The sequence below is a fragment of the Chiloscyllium plagiosum genome, unplaced genomic scaffold (assembly GCF_037043375.1).
Source record: "Chiloscyllium plagiosum isolate Xiang-an unplaced genomic scaffold, Cpla_swu_hap1 HiC_scaffold_1, whole genome shotgun sequence".
In the NCBI taxonomy this organism is placed as follows: domain Eukaryota; kingdom Metazoa; phylum Chordata; class Chondrichthyes; order Orectolobiformes; family Hemiscylliidae; genus Chiloscyllium; species Chiloscyllium plagiosum.
In genome coordinates, this window is record NW_028270139.1 from 154,497,276 (window position 1) to 154,517,446 (window position 20,171).

The 20,171-nt window shown below is 41.8% G+C and overlaps 1 protein-coding gene across 4 annotated transcripts in view; it reads right to left on the reverse strand.

Annotated features, from left to right (window-relative positions):
* Window positions 1-20,171, reverse strand: part of LOC122553665 (putative pre-mRNA-splicing factor ATP-dependent RNA helicase DHX32) — a 129,435-nt gene that overhangs the window by 36,831 nt on the left and 72,433 nt on the right. For all 4 annotated transcript variants that reach the window (XM_043697856.2, XM_087991720.1, XM_087991717.1 and 1 more), the window contains one exon: window positions 18,589-18,688. In XM_043697856.2, coding sequence (XP_043553791.2) covers window positions 18,589-18,688 — 100 coding nt within the window. The remainder of the gene's footprint in view (window positions 1-18,588; window positions 18,689-20,171) is intronic.

Genomic DNA, 20,171 nt, shown 5'->3' on the forward strand with positions numbered 1-20,171 from the left:
GTTTTTCTTACACAGCCAAACTTTTTAAAAAGTCTTTTCATAAATCTGTGATGATATTCTCATGTATCATTATTAACTAATGAGAGGCATGAATGCCTTGTGAAGCTGTAGAAACATACAGCCACCAACGTGATACTTAGATCATTACCCTCCAGCTTCAGGATCAGGGAATTAGTCAATATTTTTGAATTAGTCAATGTTTTTATGACTTTCTTTCAATGACACAAAAGAATCTGAAACACTCCAGCACACATTGTGTGTAGGAGCATTGGAACTCAGAGGAAAAAGGACTGTGGTCCATCTGATCGATCTTCGACTAAGCTGGTGGTCTTGTACAACGACAACAAAGATACCGTCTAAGTATAACATCAATCTCCACTGTCTACTCTATAACAAAACCAAGATGTGGAACAAGTCTTAGAATGCAGAACAAAAAGAGAAATTGCTGGAAAGACTCAACAGCTCCAGCAGTACCTGTGGATAGAAAGCAAAATTAATGTTTCGGGTCCAATGACCCTTTTCCAGAAGTTTTGAATTGCATTGGGAACCACACTTCCAAAGCCACCAACTCTGTTCAAACATGTTATCATGAATGCGTGTCATGTCATGAGTAAAAGTGCAATATTAAAGCTACAGGCTCTGAAGGGAAAAACCGTAAGGTTCATAATAGGTGTGTGTCACAGACAGCAAGTAGCAGTGAGAGTTGACTGTGGCTATTTTCCAAAACTTGCTCAGCTCCTGAGAAAATGCTTAATAAGTAGGAGGCAGATCCTGATATCTAGCTGTTCTTAAGCGACTACTACGAAAACGTTAAAAGAATGTGTTGAATCCAACTATTGGGATTATTGGCAGAATTGCTCAAAACTGAATATGGCCTACAACAGTAAAATGCTTTGAGATTTACAATGAATTAGAATTAGCTTTATTGTCATGTAGTCAAATGAGTACAGTAAAAACATTTAATAGGCATCTGAATGGGTATGAATAGGAAGGGTTTAGAGGGATATGGGCCAAGTGCTGGCAAATAGGATTAGATTAATTTAGGATATCTAGTTGGCACGGACGAGTTGGACAAAAGGGTCCATTTCTGAGCTGTACACCTCTATGACTCTAAAAGTTTGGAAGTTGCTAATTACGGCATCAATGGCTAGGAAAAGTACTACATAAATGCAAAACAAAAAAAAAACGGCAGATAAGAAAACAGGAGGTATGCTGGAGCTGCAGAACTCTTTAAACAAACCACAGTTGGAGTACTGTGCGCAGTTTTGGTTAACTGGACCAAAGGAGCAATGTTATTGCATTGGAGGGGCTGCAGAGGTTTACCAAGATGTTGCCTCAGACGGAGGAGTTCAGCTAAGAGAAGCTGAATAAGTTTGGGTTGCTTTCTTTAGAACATAGAAGGCAGAGATGGAACCAGATTGAGGCATATAAAATTAAGGGGACTTTTTTTTAAAACCCAGAGGTTGCATTGAATCTGGAATGCACTACTGGGGAAAGTAGTTGAAGAGGAAAACCTCACATCCTTCAATAAGTGCTTGGAATGTTAAACTGAGTAGAGTAAAGATTTACAATAGTTGTTGTTTGTGCAGACTTGACAGGCGTCATTTATATGAATCAAAGCACGGTAGGCAAATGCTATGTCTTTGTTGAATTGTGTACTCTTATAAAGCCAGTTCAGTTTGCTTCTACATAAGTCCAAGGAGGTTAAAGATGTTTGTGTAGAATTCCATCAGTGTAAATGCAGGCAGTAGCAACTTTATCACGAGATCTCTTATCTGATGGCAGGTGTATGGAGGTGGTCCTCCCTCTGAAGCAGTTCTCCTTGAGACGTGATTTGGAGATGCCGATGTTGGACTGGGTTGTTCAAAGTTAAAAATCACACAACACCAGGTTATAGTCCAACAGGTTTAATTGGAAGCACACTAGCTTTCATAGCACTGCACCCTCATCAGGTGGTTAACTACCACCTGATGAGGGAGCAGCGCTACGAAAGCTAGTGCTTCCAATTAATCCTGTTGGACTATAACCTGGTGTTGTGTGATTTTTAACTTTGTACACCCCTTGAGGCAGCATTGCATCATATCAAAAAGTGATGAGGCTCAATTATATAGGAAATTACTCCAACATCCAGAAAACAGGATATGATAACAGGATATTTTTAGGAAATTTGGAAAGTAAGGCAATACAATACCGCACTATGTATTAGATACAGGAATGTTGGATGCATGTCACAAAGTGTTCTCATCAATTTGTTCTATGTTTATTTTCTACCCTTCTACAATTGAGAGGCACTCAAGTGTCATAGTCATAGTCAGAGATGTACAGCACAGAAACAGACCCTTCGGTCTAACCCGTCCACGTCGACCAGATATCCCAACCCAATCTAGTCCCACCTGCCAGCACCCGGCCCATATCCCTCCAAACCCTTCCTATTCATATACCCATCCAAATGCCTTTTAAATGTTGCAATTGTACCAGCCTCCATCACTTCCTCTGGCACCTCATTGCATACCCATACCACCCTCTGTGTGAGAAAGTTGCCCCTTAGGTCTCTTTTATATCTTTCCCCCCCACCTCACCCTAATCCTATGCCCTCTAGTTCTGGGCTCACCGACCCCAGAGAAAAGACTTTGCCTATTTACCCTATCCATGCCTCTCATAAGTTTGTAAACCTCTCTAAGGTTACCCCTCAACGACTTACAATGTGGAACTTGGTATACTTATAATTTATGGATCTTGCATCTCACATATTGCAGAATCACCCATGCAGTCTTCATTTCTTAATTTAGGTCATTCATGATATGTGAGCTTCACTGGCTCAGCATTTATTACCTAACCCCAATTGATCTGGAAAAAGTTGGTGGTGAGCTGCTTTTTTGAACTACTGCAGCTCTTGGAGTGTAGGGACATAAGCAGTGCTGTTACAAAGAAGTTCCAGGATTAAGTTATGGTGAAGCAACAGCAATGTATTTCCAATTCAGGTACGTGAATGGTTCAGAGGAGAACTTGCAGGTGACTGTGTTCCATGCATCTGCTGCCCATTCCCATCAAATTAGCAGAAGTTGCCAGTTTTCAAGGTGAATTTTAAGGAGCCTTGCAATATATCATGTCAATGGGACACATAGCTGCGTGTGTGTGTGTGTGTGTGTGTGTGTGTGTGTGTGTGTGTGTGTGTGTGTGTTGGTGGTGAAAGGAGTGTATGAAGGATGTGGATGGGAGTAACTGTCCTGGATGGTATTGACTATCAAATCACTGCACCCATCAAATCAAGTAGAGGGTAATCCATCAAGTTCCTGACTTGTCTCTTGTAGATAGCGTACAGACACATCGGAAACAGTTGCTCGCAGAATTCCTGGTCTCTGACTTGCTCTTGTAGTCTGTGGTTATGCTTGCATGTATGAGCATCACCAGGTGCCTCTTTGACTTTTCGAAACCTGATCGGAGAAAATTCCCTGGATTTGTTACATCCCCACACCACCACCTGGAACACTGCTGTCAGTCAAAAGAACTGCCTTGGTGGGACTTTTGAACATTAGCCAAAAATTCTTATGGAATAGAAATGAAGCGCTTAGGTTACTAAAATGATTGAAATGCAGGTGCTAACAAGAAGACTGCTTTTCTGATGTGTTCGGGGTTTGAAAACACTAGAAGCCTTCACTGGTGACATGATAGACTCACTATATTGACTGCTTGAATGCATCTGCTTCTGATTAGTGTATATGATATCAGAACAAAAGGCAGGTTTCCTCTCAACTTCTGTCCAAATATCATTATTGTAGCTTCAGTTTTAGAATTCTGGCACATGGGGTTAGCACAGAGCAGTTCAGGTAAACCACAGAATGTCAGTGACTGGTGCACCTTACAGAGCAGGAACGCTACATTGGAAATCTGCAGATTACTAAAAAGCTGGGTTTTGTAGGGATACATGAAAAACAACTTCATATTTCCTAGGAAAGAATTGGGAAGAACCCGCTAAATTGTTATAAAGGTCTAATTCTTCTGAACTTGAATGTGAAGTGATCGTGTTGAGGAACTGATAAGAGAACGTTAATTTGCTGTGTATTTTAAGAACTTTCAAATTGTTCTATAACCAGTTAGCTTGACTTGTTAGGGCAGGTATCATTCTGGGATACAAACTGTCCAACAGTAGCAGCTGGAACCATAACAACACTGAAGAGTTTACTTTTCAATTGCAAAGCTGAAGACATTGGCATTTCATTGCTCTGTTCAACATCTTACATTTATACAGCACCTTTAACATAATACATTCTTCACAGAAACATTATAGGGCAAAATTAAAGCCACAAAGTAATTTTCAGGCAGATGCCCAGATGTTTGGACACAAGTAGCAAGAGAAGTGGTGAACCACAGAAATTAGAGAGATTAGGGTCAATATAGTTGTAGGCATGGCCATAAATGGGGGACAAATTAAAACTAAAGCCTGAACGAGATGAGTGTAGATAGAGTTCTGGAGGAGATTACAGAGATAAAGAGGGGTGAGGCCATTACAGTCATCGAAAACAAAGGAAGAGCATTTTAAAGTTTTGTTTGACTGAGAACCAATGTACAGTCGAAGGGTATGGTGCTGGAAAAGCACAGCCAGTCAGGCAGCTTCCGTGGAACAGAAGAATTGACATTTCGAGCATAAACCCTTCATCAGGAATGAGAACCAATGTAGGTTAGCAAAAACAAAGGGTGATAGGGGAGTAGAATATAGTTCAAGTTAACATCGGTTACAAAGTTTTTGAATGACCTCAAGTCGATGAAGGATGGGAAAAAGTGTGTTGGAACAGTTAAGATTTAAGATAACTGCTGATGCTGCTCCGTTAACACTGTCTTTGTTTTTTTTCAAAGAGGGGTTGTAAATACAAGAGGTTCTGATATGTCTAGGAGTATCTACTTGTAAAGGTTTTTTAAAAAAGAAGTTATACAATGAAAGGGGAGTAACCATTTCTTCTAGTTCAAGGTTTTTATTTTTAAACTTTGCTTTTTTTTTAAAGTTGCTGGGGGGGGGGGGAAAAGGTTCCCCGATTCAAAAGATTTTCTGGCCGACTCTCTCTCTCCTGTAAGAACCTGTGCTTGATTTTACCTTTTTTGCCAAGGGGGTATTCATGGGATGTTGCAGGAAATCATTCAGCTCTTTATTAAGTTGCATTTTCGTATCAGTTGGATTTTCAGATAGTTACATTATTCTAAATTCGGTTTTCTGTTGTTTGTGTGGAAATAAATTCTGTTTTGTTTAAAATAGAGTGGTTTCACCAGCCACATCGCTCCTGGAATATTCACCTTACATATGCTTAAAACAACTGGGGAAGTTAGGTTCTTGGCTACCTTCTTCAAATGATTTGAAGGGGTCTTGCCTGGTCCAATACAGATTGGGGCCTTTTTGTGGGATTTGTTCTATAGTTACGATTTGGGATTAGGGTCGTCAGAGTCAAAGGCAAAGGCAGTGACTGGTAGGTGTTGGTGTCTTTTGTTCCGAGTGTTGAATTCGGTTGGTTTAAATGATGCTGGCGTAGTAATGGCTCTTTCAGTCACCAAGAGTTTTCTCGCGGCAGAAGTAGTAACTTTGGTGGTTTTACAAAAGATGAACAAGGCAAAGCTGCTGGAATTGACAAACAAGCTGGTGTTGAAGTTGCCCTTGTCTCTAAAAAAAACGATGTGGTTAGTACAGCAATAGCTCAGCATTTAAATTTGCTGAAAACGCCATCAGAATCTTTGGAAATTCAGGGAAGATTGTAAAAGAGGTGGCATTGTTAGTCAAGGACAGTGTTTCAACGGCAGAAAGGACGTTTGAGGACTTGTTTACTGAGGTAGTATTAGCTGAGGCTAGAAACAGGAAAGGAAAGGTCACCCTTTTGGGAGGTTCCTATAGGCCTCTGAATAGTTCCAGAGATGTAGAGGAAAGGATTGCGAAGATGATTCTGGATAGGAGCGAGGATAACAGGGTAGTTGTAATGGGGAACTTTAACTTTCCAAATATTGACTGGAAATATATAGTTCAAGTACTTCAGATGGATCTATTTTTATCCAATGTGTACAGGAGAGTTTCCTGACACAGTATGTAGACAGGCCAACAAGGTGTGAGGCCACATTGGATTTGGTACTGTGTAATTAATCCAGCCAGGTGTTAGATTTGAGCACTTTGGTGATAGCGAACACAATTCCTTTACATTTACTTTAGCGATGGAAAGGGAAAGGTATATACACCGTAGGATAAGTGTTATAGATGGGAAAAAGCAAAAGGCAATTATGATGAGATTAGGCAAGACTTAGGATGGGGAAGAAAACTGTAGGGGATGGACACAATTGAAATGTGGAGCTTATTCAAGGAACAGCAACTGTGTGTCCTTGATAAGTATTACCTTCAGGCAGGGAGAAAGTGGTCGAGCAAGAGAACCATGGTTTACAAAAGAAGTTGAATCTCTTGTCAAGAGGAAGGCGTTGACTTATGCAAGGACAAGAATAAAAGCTGAGTTAGGGAGCTTGAGAGTTACAATTTAGCCAGGAAAGATGCAAAGAGAGAATCAAGAAGAGGCAGGAGGGGACATGAGAAGTCGTTGGCAGTTAGGATCATGGAAAACCGTATGAGGCCTATGAGAAATAAAAGAATGACTAGAGTAATAGTAGGGCTAATCAAGAACAGTAGTAGGAAGTTGTGTGTGGAGTCAGAGGAGATAGGGGAAGCGCTTAATGAATATTTTTCATCAGTATTCACACTAGCAAAAGACAATGTTGTTGAGGAGAATACTGAGATACAAGCTACTGGACTAGATGAGATCGAGGTTCACAAGGAGGTGGTGATAGCAATTCTGGAAAGTATGAAAATAGTTAAGTCTCCTAAACTGCATGGGATTTATCCTAGGATTCTCTGGGAAGCCAGGGAGGAGATTGCCGAGTCTTTGGCTTTGATCTTTATGTGGTCATTGTCTACAGGATTAGTACCAGAAGACTGGAAGATAGCAAATGTTATCCTCTTGTTCAAGAAGGGGAGTAGAGACAATTCTGGTAATTATAGACCAGTGAGCCCTACTTCGGTTGTGGGTAAAGTGTTGGAAAAGATTCTTATAAGAGATAGGATTTAGAATCATCTCAATAGGAATAAGTTGATCAGGGATAGTCAACAAGGTTTTGTGAAGGGTAGGTCGTGCCTCACAAACCTTATTGAAATCTTTGAGAAGATGACCAAACAAGTGGATGAGGGTAAAGCGGTCAATGTGGTGAATATGGATTTCAGTAAGGCATATGATAAAGTTCCCCATTGTAGGCTATTGCACAAAATACAGAGGCATCAGATTAAGCGTGATTTAGCAGTTTAGATCAGAAATTGGCTAGCGGAAAGACGGGAAATGTTCATCCTAGAACTCAGTTACTACTGGGTGTACCACAAGGATCTGTTTTGGGGCTACTGCTGGCCACTTGTCACTTTTATAAATGACCTGGATGAGGGCACAGAAGGATGTGTTAGTAAATTTGCCGGTGACACTAAGGTTGGTGGCATTGTGGGTAGTATCGAAGAATGTTGTAGGTTACAGAGGGACATAGATAAGTTGCAGAGCTAGGCTGAGAGGTGGAAAATGGAATTTAAAATGGAAAAGTGTGAGGTGATTCACTTTGGAAGGAGTAACAGGATTTCAGAGTAATGGGCTAATGGGAAGATTCTTAATACTGTAGATGGGCAAGGTGATCTTGGTGTCCTTGTACATAGATCCCCGAGAGTTGCCCAAGTTGATAGGGTTGTTAAGAAGGCATACGGTGTGTTAGCTTTCATTGGGAGAAATTGAGTTTCGGAGCCATGAGGTCATGTTACAGCTGTACAAAATGCTGGTGCAGTCGCACTTGGAGTATTGTGTACAGTTATGGTCACCGCATTATAGGAAGGATGTGGAAGCTTTGGAAAGGGTTCAGAGGAGATTTACTCGGATGTTGCCTGGTATGGAGGGAAGGTCTTATGAGAAAAGGCTGAGGGACTTGAGGCTGTTTTCATTAGAGAGAAAGTTGAGAGGTGACTTAATAGAGACATAAGATAACTAGAGGGTTAGATAGGTGGACGGTGAGAGCCTTTTTCCTCTGGTAGTGATGGCTAGCCCGAGGGGACATAGCTTTAAATTGAAGGGTGATAGAAATAGGACTGAAGTTAGAAGTAGTTTCTTTACTGAGTAGTAGGGGTTGGAACGCCCTGCCTGCAACAGTAGTAGACTCACCAACTTCCAGGGCATTTAAATTGTCACTGGATAAAATATTGACGAAAATGGAATAGTGTAGGTTAGATGGCTTCAGATGGGTTACATCGGCCGAAGCAACAGAAGGCCCAAGGGCCTGTACTGTGCTGTAATGTTCTATGTTCCGTGCGGTGGCTAAGATTCAGTTAAAAATGCAGCAGCTTGAGTTAGAGGCGAAAGAAAAAGAAAGAAAAAGAAAGAAAAAGAAAGAAAAAGAAAGAAGAAGAAATGAAACCAGTTGAATTATGATTAAAAGCAGAAGAGAGAAAAAAGGATTGAAAGGTACTCGCAAACCAAAAAGAAAAGGAGAGAGGGGCAAGGAAGAAAGAGAGCTTGTTTGAACTTCAGAAATTGGCACAGACAGGAAAGTCGGCTTAAAAAGGACGGAAGTGAAAGTAGAAGGTAAGCTTAGTGAGGAAGTAGTGAGGACTCGTGTGGAAGAGTTTAGATCAGAGTGGTGCTGGAAAAGCACAGGTCAGGCAGCATCCAAGGAGCAGGAAAATCGATGCTTTGGGGCAAAAGCCCTTAATCATCCCTTCATCTGGTATGCCCTCCATACCAGGCAACATCCGAGTAAATCTTCTCTGAACCCTTTCCAAAGCTTCCAAATCCTTCCTATAATGTGATGACCAGAATTGTACATGTGGAAGAGCAGAGAATTAAAACGACAAGATTAGCAGCTGATATGGCTGATGATTATGGGTTGGTCTACAAATCAAAATTTGACTTCCAACATCAATTTCAATCCATAAGGGATAGAATGTGGGAAAAGAGAAATCCTCATGTGGTAAGGGAAAAGTAGATCTCGGTAAGGATCATAAGAATTCTTACCACAGGGTAAAAAGGAAACCCATGAACGGGAAAGTTAAAAACCTCTGGTGCTTTCACTGCAATAAAACTGGCCACATGAAATGAGTGTTGGTGAGTTAGGAAAAGCACTGGGAAGCCAGATGGAGGGAAACAGGACAAGCCAGTGAATTTTGTTGGAGTTGAAATGGAAAGCACAGTGGGGGCTAGAAAGCTGCACCAAAATGTACACGCTGGTCAGTGGTTGGTTAAAGAGGAAGTGCCAAATCTTCTTAAAGCACATACCTGTAAAAGAAACGTTTACTCACATAGGCCAGGTGCAGCAGGTAAAGAGGTTACAAGATTAAGAGACATAGAATCCTCTTAATCTTTGATGTTGAAAGATGAGAATATATGTACCTCTGAAGGACTATTGCCAGAAAAAGTGCGAGTAATGGGAATTCATGGTGAGAAAAGAAGTGCTCAATTATGTAGAGTGAGGTTAGAGCTTCCAGTGAAGAGTGGAGAAGTTGTGGTAGGAGCACTGGACAAACTCTCAGCTCCATTAATACAATCTGTCCTTGCTAATGATATAGCTATTTCACAGGTAGGAGTGCCGCCTACTGTGGTTGAAAAGCCAGTGGAAACTCAGTCAACTGAGGTATTACAGGAAGCATATACTGGGAATTTTCCTGAATGTGGTAATGAGGTCACAAAGTCACCAGTTGAAACAGGAGAGGATCAAAAAGTACAGATAAGAAACTTGAAGTACAATTATCAGAGATCCTGTTTGATCAAATGGTTGAGACAAACCAGGAGCAGATGGATAACAAAGTAGATACCTTGAGCTCAGAAAAAATTGAGTTACAGCAGAAAGATGAGAAACTAAAACAATTGTATCAAAAGGCATACATGGAAAAAGAATCCAAATGTATCCCTGAATACTACTATCTTAAATATGAAGTCTTACTGAGTAAGTGGAGACCATCACATATTCAGGCAAATGAGAAATAGGCAGGAGTGCATCAAGTCATATTGCCAGTGGGTTATAGAAAGGAAGTGTTGCGGGTAGCACATGAACACCAAGGAAGAAGTCAGTTTGGGATAAAAAAAGACAAGCTAAAATACAAAACATATGAGCAAGTTTTGAGAAGATTTGTAGCTCAGGTTGAGGTTCTAGATGTAAGTTTGCTCACTGAACTGAAAGATTCATTTTCAGATGCTTCGTCACCATACTAGATAATATCAGTGAGCCTTCACTGAAGCACTGGTGTTATGTCCCACTTTCTATTTATGTGTTTAGATTTCCTAGGGTTGGTGATATGATTTCCTGTGTTGGCAACATCATTTCCTGTTCTTTTCTTTGGTAGATGGGGTCCAAATCAATGTATTTGTTTTTAGAATTCCAGTTGGAATGCCATGCTTCTCGGAATTCTGGTGCTCGTCACCAACACAGGAAATGACATCAGCAACCCAAGGAAATCTAAACACAAATAGAAAATGGGAGATAATACTAGCGCTTCATCAGAGGCTCACTGATGGGTGTTACCTAGTATGGTGACGAAATGTCTAAAAACAATCTTCCGCTCAGTGAGCAGAAATATTTTTTACTGGCCTGGACTGCACAAGGATGTAGCTGAATTTTGCCAGATATGTCATACCTATCAGGTAATTAGAAAACTGCAGGCAGGAATAAAACCCGCACCATTAATACCTATTCCAGTACTTCAAGAAACGTTAATTGATTGCATAGGACCCTAACCTAAAACAAAACGTGGGAATCAGTATTTGCTAACAATAATGGATATGTCCATGAGATTTCCAGAGGCCATTCCATTACACAATATCAGAACTAAAAGGATTACAGAGTAGTTACTCAAATTCTTCACTAGATAGGGGGCTACTCACAGAAATACAATCAGATCAAGGGTCCAGAATCGGCAGGAAGTGCCAGAAAGGTGGCATCAAACATTAAAGACCATATTCAGCATTTATAGTCAGGACTATCCAGATGACTGGGATAAAGGAATTTAGTTTGTAGTTTTTGTACAAAGATACATCAAACGATTTGATCAATTTCAGTCCATAAGTATGAGTGTTTGGGAGTGAGGTGAGAGGACCACTAAAATTGATTAAAGGAGAAATTAGTAAGTCATAATTGAAACTACACAGTTGGACTTTGTGCCAAGTTTTAGGGAACAGTTAAATAGAGCATGGGAGTTGGCTATACAGCATTTAAAAGTAACACAGTGAAACAGGAAGCAGACAGGAAATCAAAAACTCAAATTTTGCTCTCGAAGAAAAAAGTGCTGGCATTACTTCCAGTGATGGTTTAGTGGACCTTATCAAGTCAAAAGGAGATGGAGAGAGATGAACTATTTAATAAGCACTTCAGACAGAAAGAAATCTCACATATCATGTGAATATGCTCAAAAGATATTTTGACAGGGAAGCAAAGCAAAAGGAGAATGTTTTACTGGTTAAACACAGAGTGAAGAACCAAGTTCAGAGGATTCCAAACAGGACATTCCTCAAATTAAACTGGACAATGAGGAATCTGTCAAAAATTGGGATAAATTATCAAGTTACCTTCCAGAGGAAAACTGAAATGATCCAAAAGACTTATGGGGAGGTATGTGGAAATAAGCTGGGAAGTACTAACCTAATTATGCATGATGTAGATAAATGCTGTTCCAATTAAGCAACATCCTGAGAGGCATAACCCTCTAAAGTTGACACAGGTTCAAAAGGAGATTGAGCGCATACTCCAGGATGATATAATCGGAGTGAGTTATAGTGACTGGAGCTCACCAATAGTAATGGTGTCAAAACCAGATGGGACTATGTGTGGACTATCGCAAAGTCTGATGCATATCCAACTCCATGTTTGGAAGACTGTGTTGACAAGGTGGGACAAGCAACTTATATTTCAAAGTTGGACTTGCTCAGAGGATACTGGCAGGCACCTTTGTCCGAAAGAGCAAAGCTGAGTGGACTGCCCTGGTCAACCCATTGTCTCTGCCTGCTCCTGCCCCACCGAACTTATCTCCACATACCTAGATACTGCCCTGTCCCCCTTAGTACAGGAACTCCCCACCTATGTTTGGGACACCACCCACGCCCTCCATCTCCTCCATGACTTTCATTTCCCCAGTCCCCAATGCCTCATCTGCACCATGGACATCCAGTCCCTGTACACATCCATCCCCATGTTGAAAGGCCTCCATACCTCCATTTCTTCATCTCACGCTGAATCATCCCACTTCCAGAAAAAGGGGTAACCATGGGCACCAGCTATGATTGCCTCTTTGTTGGGTACATGAAACAGGCCACCTTCCGCAGCCACACCGGCACAATTCCCCAACATTTCCTCCGTTACACTGATGACCGTACTAGCGCCACCTCGTGCTCCCACAAGGAGGTTGAACAGTTCATCAACTTCACAAACACCTTTCACCCCAACCATCTTGGACACCTCCCTTCCCTTCCTGGTCCTCTCCACCTCCATTTCCGACGATTGACTCCACATGGACATCTACTACAAACCCACCCACTACCACAGCTACCTAGACTACACCTCTTCCCACCTTGCCTCCTGTGAAAACGCTATCCCTTATTCACAATTCCTCCACTTCTGCTGCATCTGTCCCCAGGAGGACCAGTTCCACCATAAAACATCCCAGATGGCCTTCTTCAAGGACTGCAATTTCCCTTCACATGTGGTCAACGATGCCCTCCAGCAAATCTCCTCCACTTCCTGCGCATGACAATAGACAATAGGTGCAGGAGTAGGCCATTCAGCCCTTCGAGCCTGCACCGCCATTCAATATGATCATGGCTGATCATTCCTAATCAGTATCCTGTTCCTGCCTTATCTCCATAACCCTTGATTCCACTATCTTTGAGAGCTCTATCCAACTCCTTCTTAAATGAATCCAGACTGTGGGCCTCCACTGCCCCCTGTGGCAGAGCATTCCACACAGCCACCACTCTCTGGGTGAAGACGTTTCTCCTGAGCTCTGTCCTAAATGGTCTACCCCGTATTTTTAAGCTGTGTCCTCTGGTTCGGCACTCACCCATCAGTGGAAATATGTTTCCTACTGCCAGAGTGTCCAATCCTTTCATAATCTTATATGTCTCAATCAGATCCCCTCTCAATCTTCGAAACTCAAGGGTATACAAGCCCAGTCGCTTCAGTCTTTCAGTGTAAGGTAATCCTGCAATTCCAGGAATTGACCTCGTGAACCTTCGCTGCACTCCCTCAATAGCCAGAATGTCTTTTCTCAAATTTGGAGACCAGAACTGCACACAGTACTCCAGGTGTGGTCTCACCAGGCCCCTGTCCAGCTGCAGAAGCACCTCTTTGCTTCTATACTCAATTCCTCTTGTTATGAAGGCCAGCATGCTATTAGCCTTCTTCACTACCTGCTGTACCTGCATGCTTGCCTTCATTGACTGGTGTACAAGAACACCCAGATCTCTCTGTACTGCCCCTTTACATAAATTGATTCCATTGAGGTAGTAGTCTGCCTTCCTGTTCTTGCTACCAAAGTGGATAACCATACATTTATCCACATTAAACTGCATCTGCCATGCATCTGCCCACTCACCTAACTTGTCCAGGTCACCCTGTAATCTCCTAACATCCTCATCACATTTCACCCTGCCACCCAGCTTTGTATCATCAGCAAATTTGCTAATGTTATTGCTGATACCATCTTCTATATCATTAACATATATTGTAAAAAGGTGTGGTCCCAGCACGGATCCCTGCGGTACCCCACTGGTCACTGCCTGCCATTCCGAAATGGAGCCGTTTATCACTACCCTTTGTTTCCCATTAGCCAACCAATTTTCAGTCCAATCTAGTACTTTGCCCCCAATACCATGCACCCTAATTTTACTCACTAACCTCATGTGTGGGACTTTATCAAAAGCTTTCTGAAAGTCCAGGTACACTACATCTACTGGATTTCCCTCATCCAACTTCATAGTTACATCCTCAAAAAATTCAAGAAGATTAGTCAAGCATGATTTCCCCTTCATAAATCCATGCTGACTCTGTCCTATCCTGTTACTACTATCCAGATGTGCAGTAATTTCATCCTTTATAATAGACTCCAGCAACTTTCCCACCACTGAGGTCAGACTAACTGGTCTATAATTACCTGCTTTCTCTCACCCACCTTTCTTAAAAAGTGGTATAACATTAGCCACCCTCCAATCCTCAGGAACCGACCCCGAATCTATTGAACTCTGGAAAATAATCACCAACGCATCCACGATTTCCCGAGCCACCTCCTTCAGTACCCTGGGATGCAGACCATCAGGCCCCGGAGACTTATCAACCTTCAGACCTAACAGCTTCTCCAAAACCAAATCCTGGCAAATATAAATTCCCTTAAGCTCAGGTCCTTCAGCCACTGTTACCTCAGGGAGATTGCTTGTGTCTTCCCAAGTGAACACAGATCTGAAGTACCCATTCAATTCCTCTGCCATTTCTTTGTTCCTTGAACCCCACCCGTCCAATTGCAACAAGGACAGAAGCCCTTGGTCCTCACTTTCCACCCCACCAACCTCCAGATACATCACATCATCCTCCACTATTTCCACCACCTACAAGCAGACCCCACCACCAGAGATATATTTTGCTCCCTACCAGTGTGTGTGTTCCGGAGAGACCATTCCCTCATCAGATCCATGCGCCCTACCAACACCTTTTCCTGCCACCGCAAGTGCAAAACCTGTGTTCATACCACTTCCCTCACCTTCATTCAAAGTCCCAAAAGGATCCTTCCACATCTGACAGAGTTTTACCTGCACTTCCACACACTGCGTCCGTCACTCCCGATGTGGTCTCCTCTACATTGGGGAGGCAGGACACTAAATTGCCAATTGTTTCAGAGAACATCTCTGGGACACCAGAATTAAACAACTGCACCATCCAGTGGCTGAACACTTTAACTCCCCTTTCCACTCCTCCAAGGATGTGCAGGTCCTGGGCCTCCTCCATCACCAAACCCTAACCACCTGACACCTGGAGGTAGACCACCTCATCTTCCTCCTTACGATCCTCAATGGGATCAATGTGGATTTCACCAGTTTCCTCATTTCTCCTCCCCCCCCCCCCCCGCCCCACCTTATCCCAGATCCAACCTTCGAACTCAGCACCACCCTCTTGAACTGTCCTACCTGTCAGTCTTGAAAAATGTGTTGCTGGAAAAGCGCAGGTCAGGCAGCATCCAAGGAGCAGGAGAATCGACGTTTCGGGCAGAAGCCCTTCTTCAGGAATGAGGAAGGTGTGCCAAGCAGGCTAAGATAAAAGGTGGCTTGGCACACCTTCCTCATTCATGAAGGAGGGCTTATGCCCGAAACGTCGATTCTCCTGCTCCTTGGATGCTGCCTGACCTGCTGCACTTTTCCAGCAACACATTTTTCAGCTCTGATCTCACTTTCTCCGACCTGTCAGTCTTCCCTCCCACGTATCTGCTCCACCCTTTTCTCCGACCAATCACCTTCACCCCACTTCCATCTACCTATCGTATTCCTGGCTACCTTCCCCGTAGCACCACCCCCCTCCCATTTATCTCCCAATCCCCTTGGCCCACAAGCCTCATTCCCAATGAAGAGCTTATGCTTAAAACGTCGATTCTCCTGCTCCTCGGATGCTGCCTGACCTGCTATGCTTTTCAGCACCACATTCTCGACTCTGATCTCCAGCATCTGCAGTCCTCGCTTTCTCCTGATATTTAAAGTCATGCCATTTGATATGAAAAATGCACCAGCCATATTTCAAAGACTAACCAATAAGGTCATTTTCTGATTACCCAATTGAGTAGTATATATTGATGACCTGGGGGGATTTTTAGTCACAAATGGAAGGAACATTTGCAACATTTACTGGAATTGTTCAATCGACTTTGGGAGGCAGTCTTAGTGACAAACCTGGCTAAGAGTAAATTTGCCAAAGCTCAAGTCACTTTCCTGGGCCATGTTATTGGACATGGACAAATGATCCCATGGAATGCAACAACAAAAGTTATTGGGGTGTTTTCCATACCAGTGACAAAAAAGGGCACTACTACGATACCTGCAACTACTGGGTTTTACCGGAAATTCATACCAAATTTCAGCTATGTGGCTCTAAAGAAAGGCACAAAGTTTCAGTGGATGGTGGTCTGTCAGAAGGCATCTGACAACCTGAAAGCTCTATTAACCACTGCCCCGGTATTAGCTACATCTAATTACGCAAAGCCATCGATGCTGTGCTCTTACAGGAAGACAGTGAGAAGATAGAAAGACCCTCCTATTTCTCCTGGAAACTGAACATTCATCTGCAGAAATACCTTACAGTTGAGAAGGAGACTCAAGAGCATGGTGTTGGCATTACAACATTTCAATGTTTATACTACCAGTAATGCATCTGAGACAATCGTAAACACTGATCATAACCCATTGACATTTGTGGAGAAATTTAAGGACAAACATGCCAGACTGTTTAGATGGAGCGTGTTGTCACAGCCATTCAATTTGACAATTGTGCATGTGGTAGGACGAAAAGTTGTGATTGCCAACGCATTGTCGAGACTTGGATGAGAAACAAAGATGTTCAGTGGTAGGAGTACAACAGATGGAAACAGAATGTAGGTGAAAGTAAGGACTGCAGACGCTGAAGATTACAGTAGAGTGTGTGGTGCTAGAAAAGCACAACAGTCAGGCAGCATCCGAGAAGCAGGAGAGTCGACGTTTCGGGCAAAAGCCCTTCATCAGAAATTAGGCTGGGAGCCTACGGGGTGGAAAGATAAAAGGGAAGAGGGGTGGGGCTGGGAGGGAGCTGAGAGTGCAATAGGTGGGGGCGGAGGTGGGGGTAATGGTGATAGGTCAGAGGGGAGGGTGGAGTGGGATAAGTGGAAAGGAAGATGGACAGGTGGGACAGGTCATGAGGGCGGTGTCCGATTTGGAAGATTGGAAGTGGGAAAAAGTGGGAGGAGAGGAGATGAGGAGGAAATTAGTGAAATCCACATTGATGCCATGGGGGTTGGAGAGTCCCGAGGCGGAAGATGAGGCATTCTTCCTCCAGCCGATGGAGGCGGCCCAGGACCTGCATGTACTTGGCAGAGCGGAAGGGGGAGTTGAGGTGTTTGGCCATGGAGCGGTGGGGTTGGTCGGTGTGGGTGTCCTTGAAATGTTCCCTGAAGCGCTCTGCGAGTAGACGTCCTGTCTCCCCAATGTAGGGAAGACCGCAACAGGAGCAACGGGATACAGTAAACAGAATGTAGTGGTGCATGTTTGCATGGTCATAGTTAATGCAATGTATATGTGTTGTAGTATACTAACAGTATAAGATTAAGGGGTTTTTAAACGAAGCCATCACTGGATAGTGTTAGTTCATTTGTTTTAAGGGTGGTGGTGTGACGATACTGCTTTTTTAACAAGGTTATGTTGTCATTGATTTTTTTCAAGAGGGATCGTAAAGGCATAGTTTCTGATATGTCTGGAAATATCTAATTGAAAACACTTAGGTTTTTTTCATATAAAAAACACTTGTACAATGAAAGGAGAGTGGCCAATTCTCCCAGTTCAGGGATTTTCTTTTTAATTTAGTTTTATTTTTACGCTGCTGTTTAAAAGAAAGCTGCTGGGGGAAAGATTCCTTGATTCAAAAGATTTTCTGGCTGACTCTCTCCTAGAAGAACCTGTGCTTGATTTTACCTTTTTTGCCAAAGGGAGCGTTTATGGGGTGTTGCAGGAAATTGTTCAGCTCTTTGTTAAGTTGCATTTTCACATTGATTGGATTTTCATTAGATAGGTTGTTTTAAATTTGGTTTTATTTTGTTTGTGTTAAATAAATTCTGTTCTATTTAAAACTTGAGTGGTCGCTCCTGGAATATTCACCTCACATTTGCTTAAAACAAGTGGAAAGTTAGGTTCTGGGTACCTTAAAAAGTGTTTGAGGGGTCTGGCCTGGTCCATACCAATAACAAATGTCTGGCATGATCAAGACGTGAATGAGTTTCACTGTTAGACCAACTGAGATTAGAATAAAATCAGGAAATATTGATGATAATAGATGATCTTTGAGATGAATAATTAACTTTAAATAATATGTATTGTTAATTGACAATTGAGGCTATTGTTAGGTACAATAGTGTAAACAAGCTTTGTAATTAATGCCATTAGCACCATTAAAACACAAGAGGCTGCACATTTACAATCTCCAAGAAAACAAAGACAATGCATACTATATCAAACTACAATGCAATCAAAATCAATTGTAGTCCAATGGGTGCTGCAATTGTTAATAGGTCACTAAATAAGAGCTTCATCTTGTCACAGATTTCCTAAAAACAACACACCAAAACCAAAACAACACATCAACACGTACAGCACTTGCTCATGAATTTTTAAACAATCTAAAAATATTCCACAGTTATGGAGTTATCACAAAATTTCCAATGGTCATTTGACTCACTATATAGCCACAGAAAAACCTGCATCAGTACATGGTAAGCAATGGTTCCTTTGTGCACATTACATTGTGAATTGATTGTGAACAATTTCACAAGCCAGTATTTCTTACCTGGGCAGGTGCGGCCTATTCTCTGCCACCTCAGCTCAGCCTGGCTCTTGCTAATTGGCTGAATGACCTGAGAGTCAGCCCGAATGCGAGGATTGTACACCTGGGGCAAAGAGGAAAGATATTCAGGAAATAAAGTCTGAGAATGAGGACTGCACATTTTCAACACATTTCCCAGATCTCATTTTGACAGATTTAGCAAGTTCATTAGTGGGGAGAAAGGTAGCCAAAAGTCCAGAAAGCAGGCATTTTCTGATACAAAATTTAATAGATTTTAATTTTTTGCCAAACTCGAAGCAGCAATATTTTAATTAATCATCAACCCACTCTTGAATTTAATGTGTGATGACCCATGTGCATTTGGGGAAAAATAAATACATTTTATGTTGAAGTTGATCATCTGTTTAAGTAGATTTCTCTAAAGAGGATTTCTTGTACAGAAACTGACTTCCATTTGATCACGTAACTTGGTTAAGGGATAAACAAAAATAAAGTTCACAGTGTTAATTGAGGAGAAAGTGACAGCAAAGCATTTTGGAGGCAGTTCTAGTATCAAGCAGGGTTTAATTTAAAACAATTTAGCAGCAGAGTGAGGGAACATTGTGCTTTTCTTCATTAGGCGCTATATAAAAAGGTTTATACTTCTTGTTGACTGATAGAATAAAAATGATCGTAGAGTTGAATGTCTGAGACAGCTAAGCTTATTGAGAGGGTGGGAGTGATAAGTTGATTGACACAGTGAGAGAAGAGACAGACATACAGACCGAGACACACAGACAGATTTGAGATTAGTTAAATTCTAAGAAATTTCTCCCCCAAAATGCAACCATGAAGTTTATTTTTTTTAAAGCATGATTATAGAGGCACAGTCAATCCCAGTATTTCAGAACAAATTAAGTCATAACTTAAGCAATTTTTTTTTTAAGTAGGAACAAAATGGTAGCAAAATACTTTATTTGAATTTAATTTATACTAACTGCCTTAACAATATACTATTACTTTAAATAATGCATGCCATAATCAGAGCATGGGTTTCAAGAACTGTTCAGTGATACAGTCACAACAATTGAAATGGTGGATTTACGAATAACAACTTGCATTCATACTGAATGTTAAAGTTAATTAACTTTCCAGCACACTTGCATCAGATGAAAATACCAAACATTTCCTTCATTTTTGTTTTCAGGACCTCAATAACACTGACAGAACACATTTGTTGTTCATAAGACTAAATATCAATAGGAGGAATTAAGTCAATCACACAATATAGATGTAGTACAGTCGAGTACAAGTCTTGCATATTTCCTTCTTTAAAGATAATCCATTCTATATTCTTGTAGCTACTCTTACTAGATCTGCTGTCATGGTATGTTAAACTCATCTGTTTGGTGCCATCCTTGATGATCCTCTGCCTCTCATTTGTGATGTGTCATCCACCCACCCCTAGGTAAAAACCGTTTTCTGCTGCCCTCCACTTTGCCCTCTAGAAGACAGCCATGCAGCATTTTAGCTCTGATCAAATGGCTGAATTATTGACATTTTCTTGTCCAGACCTAATTTTTATCCTGTAAGTACATCTGACTTTG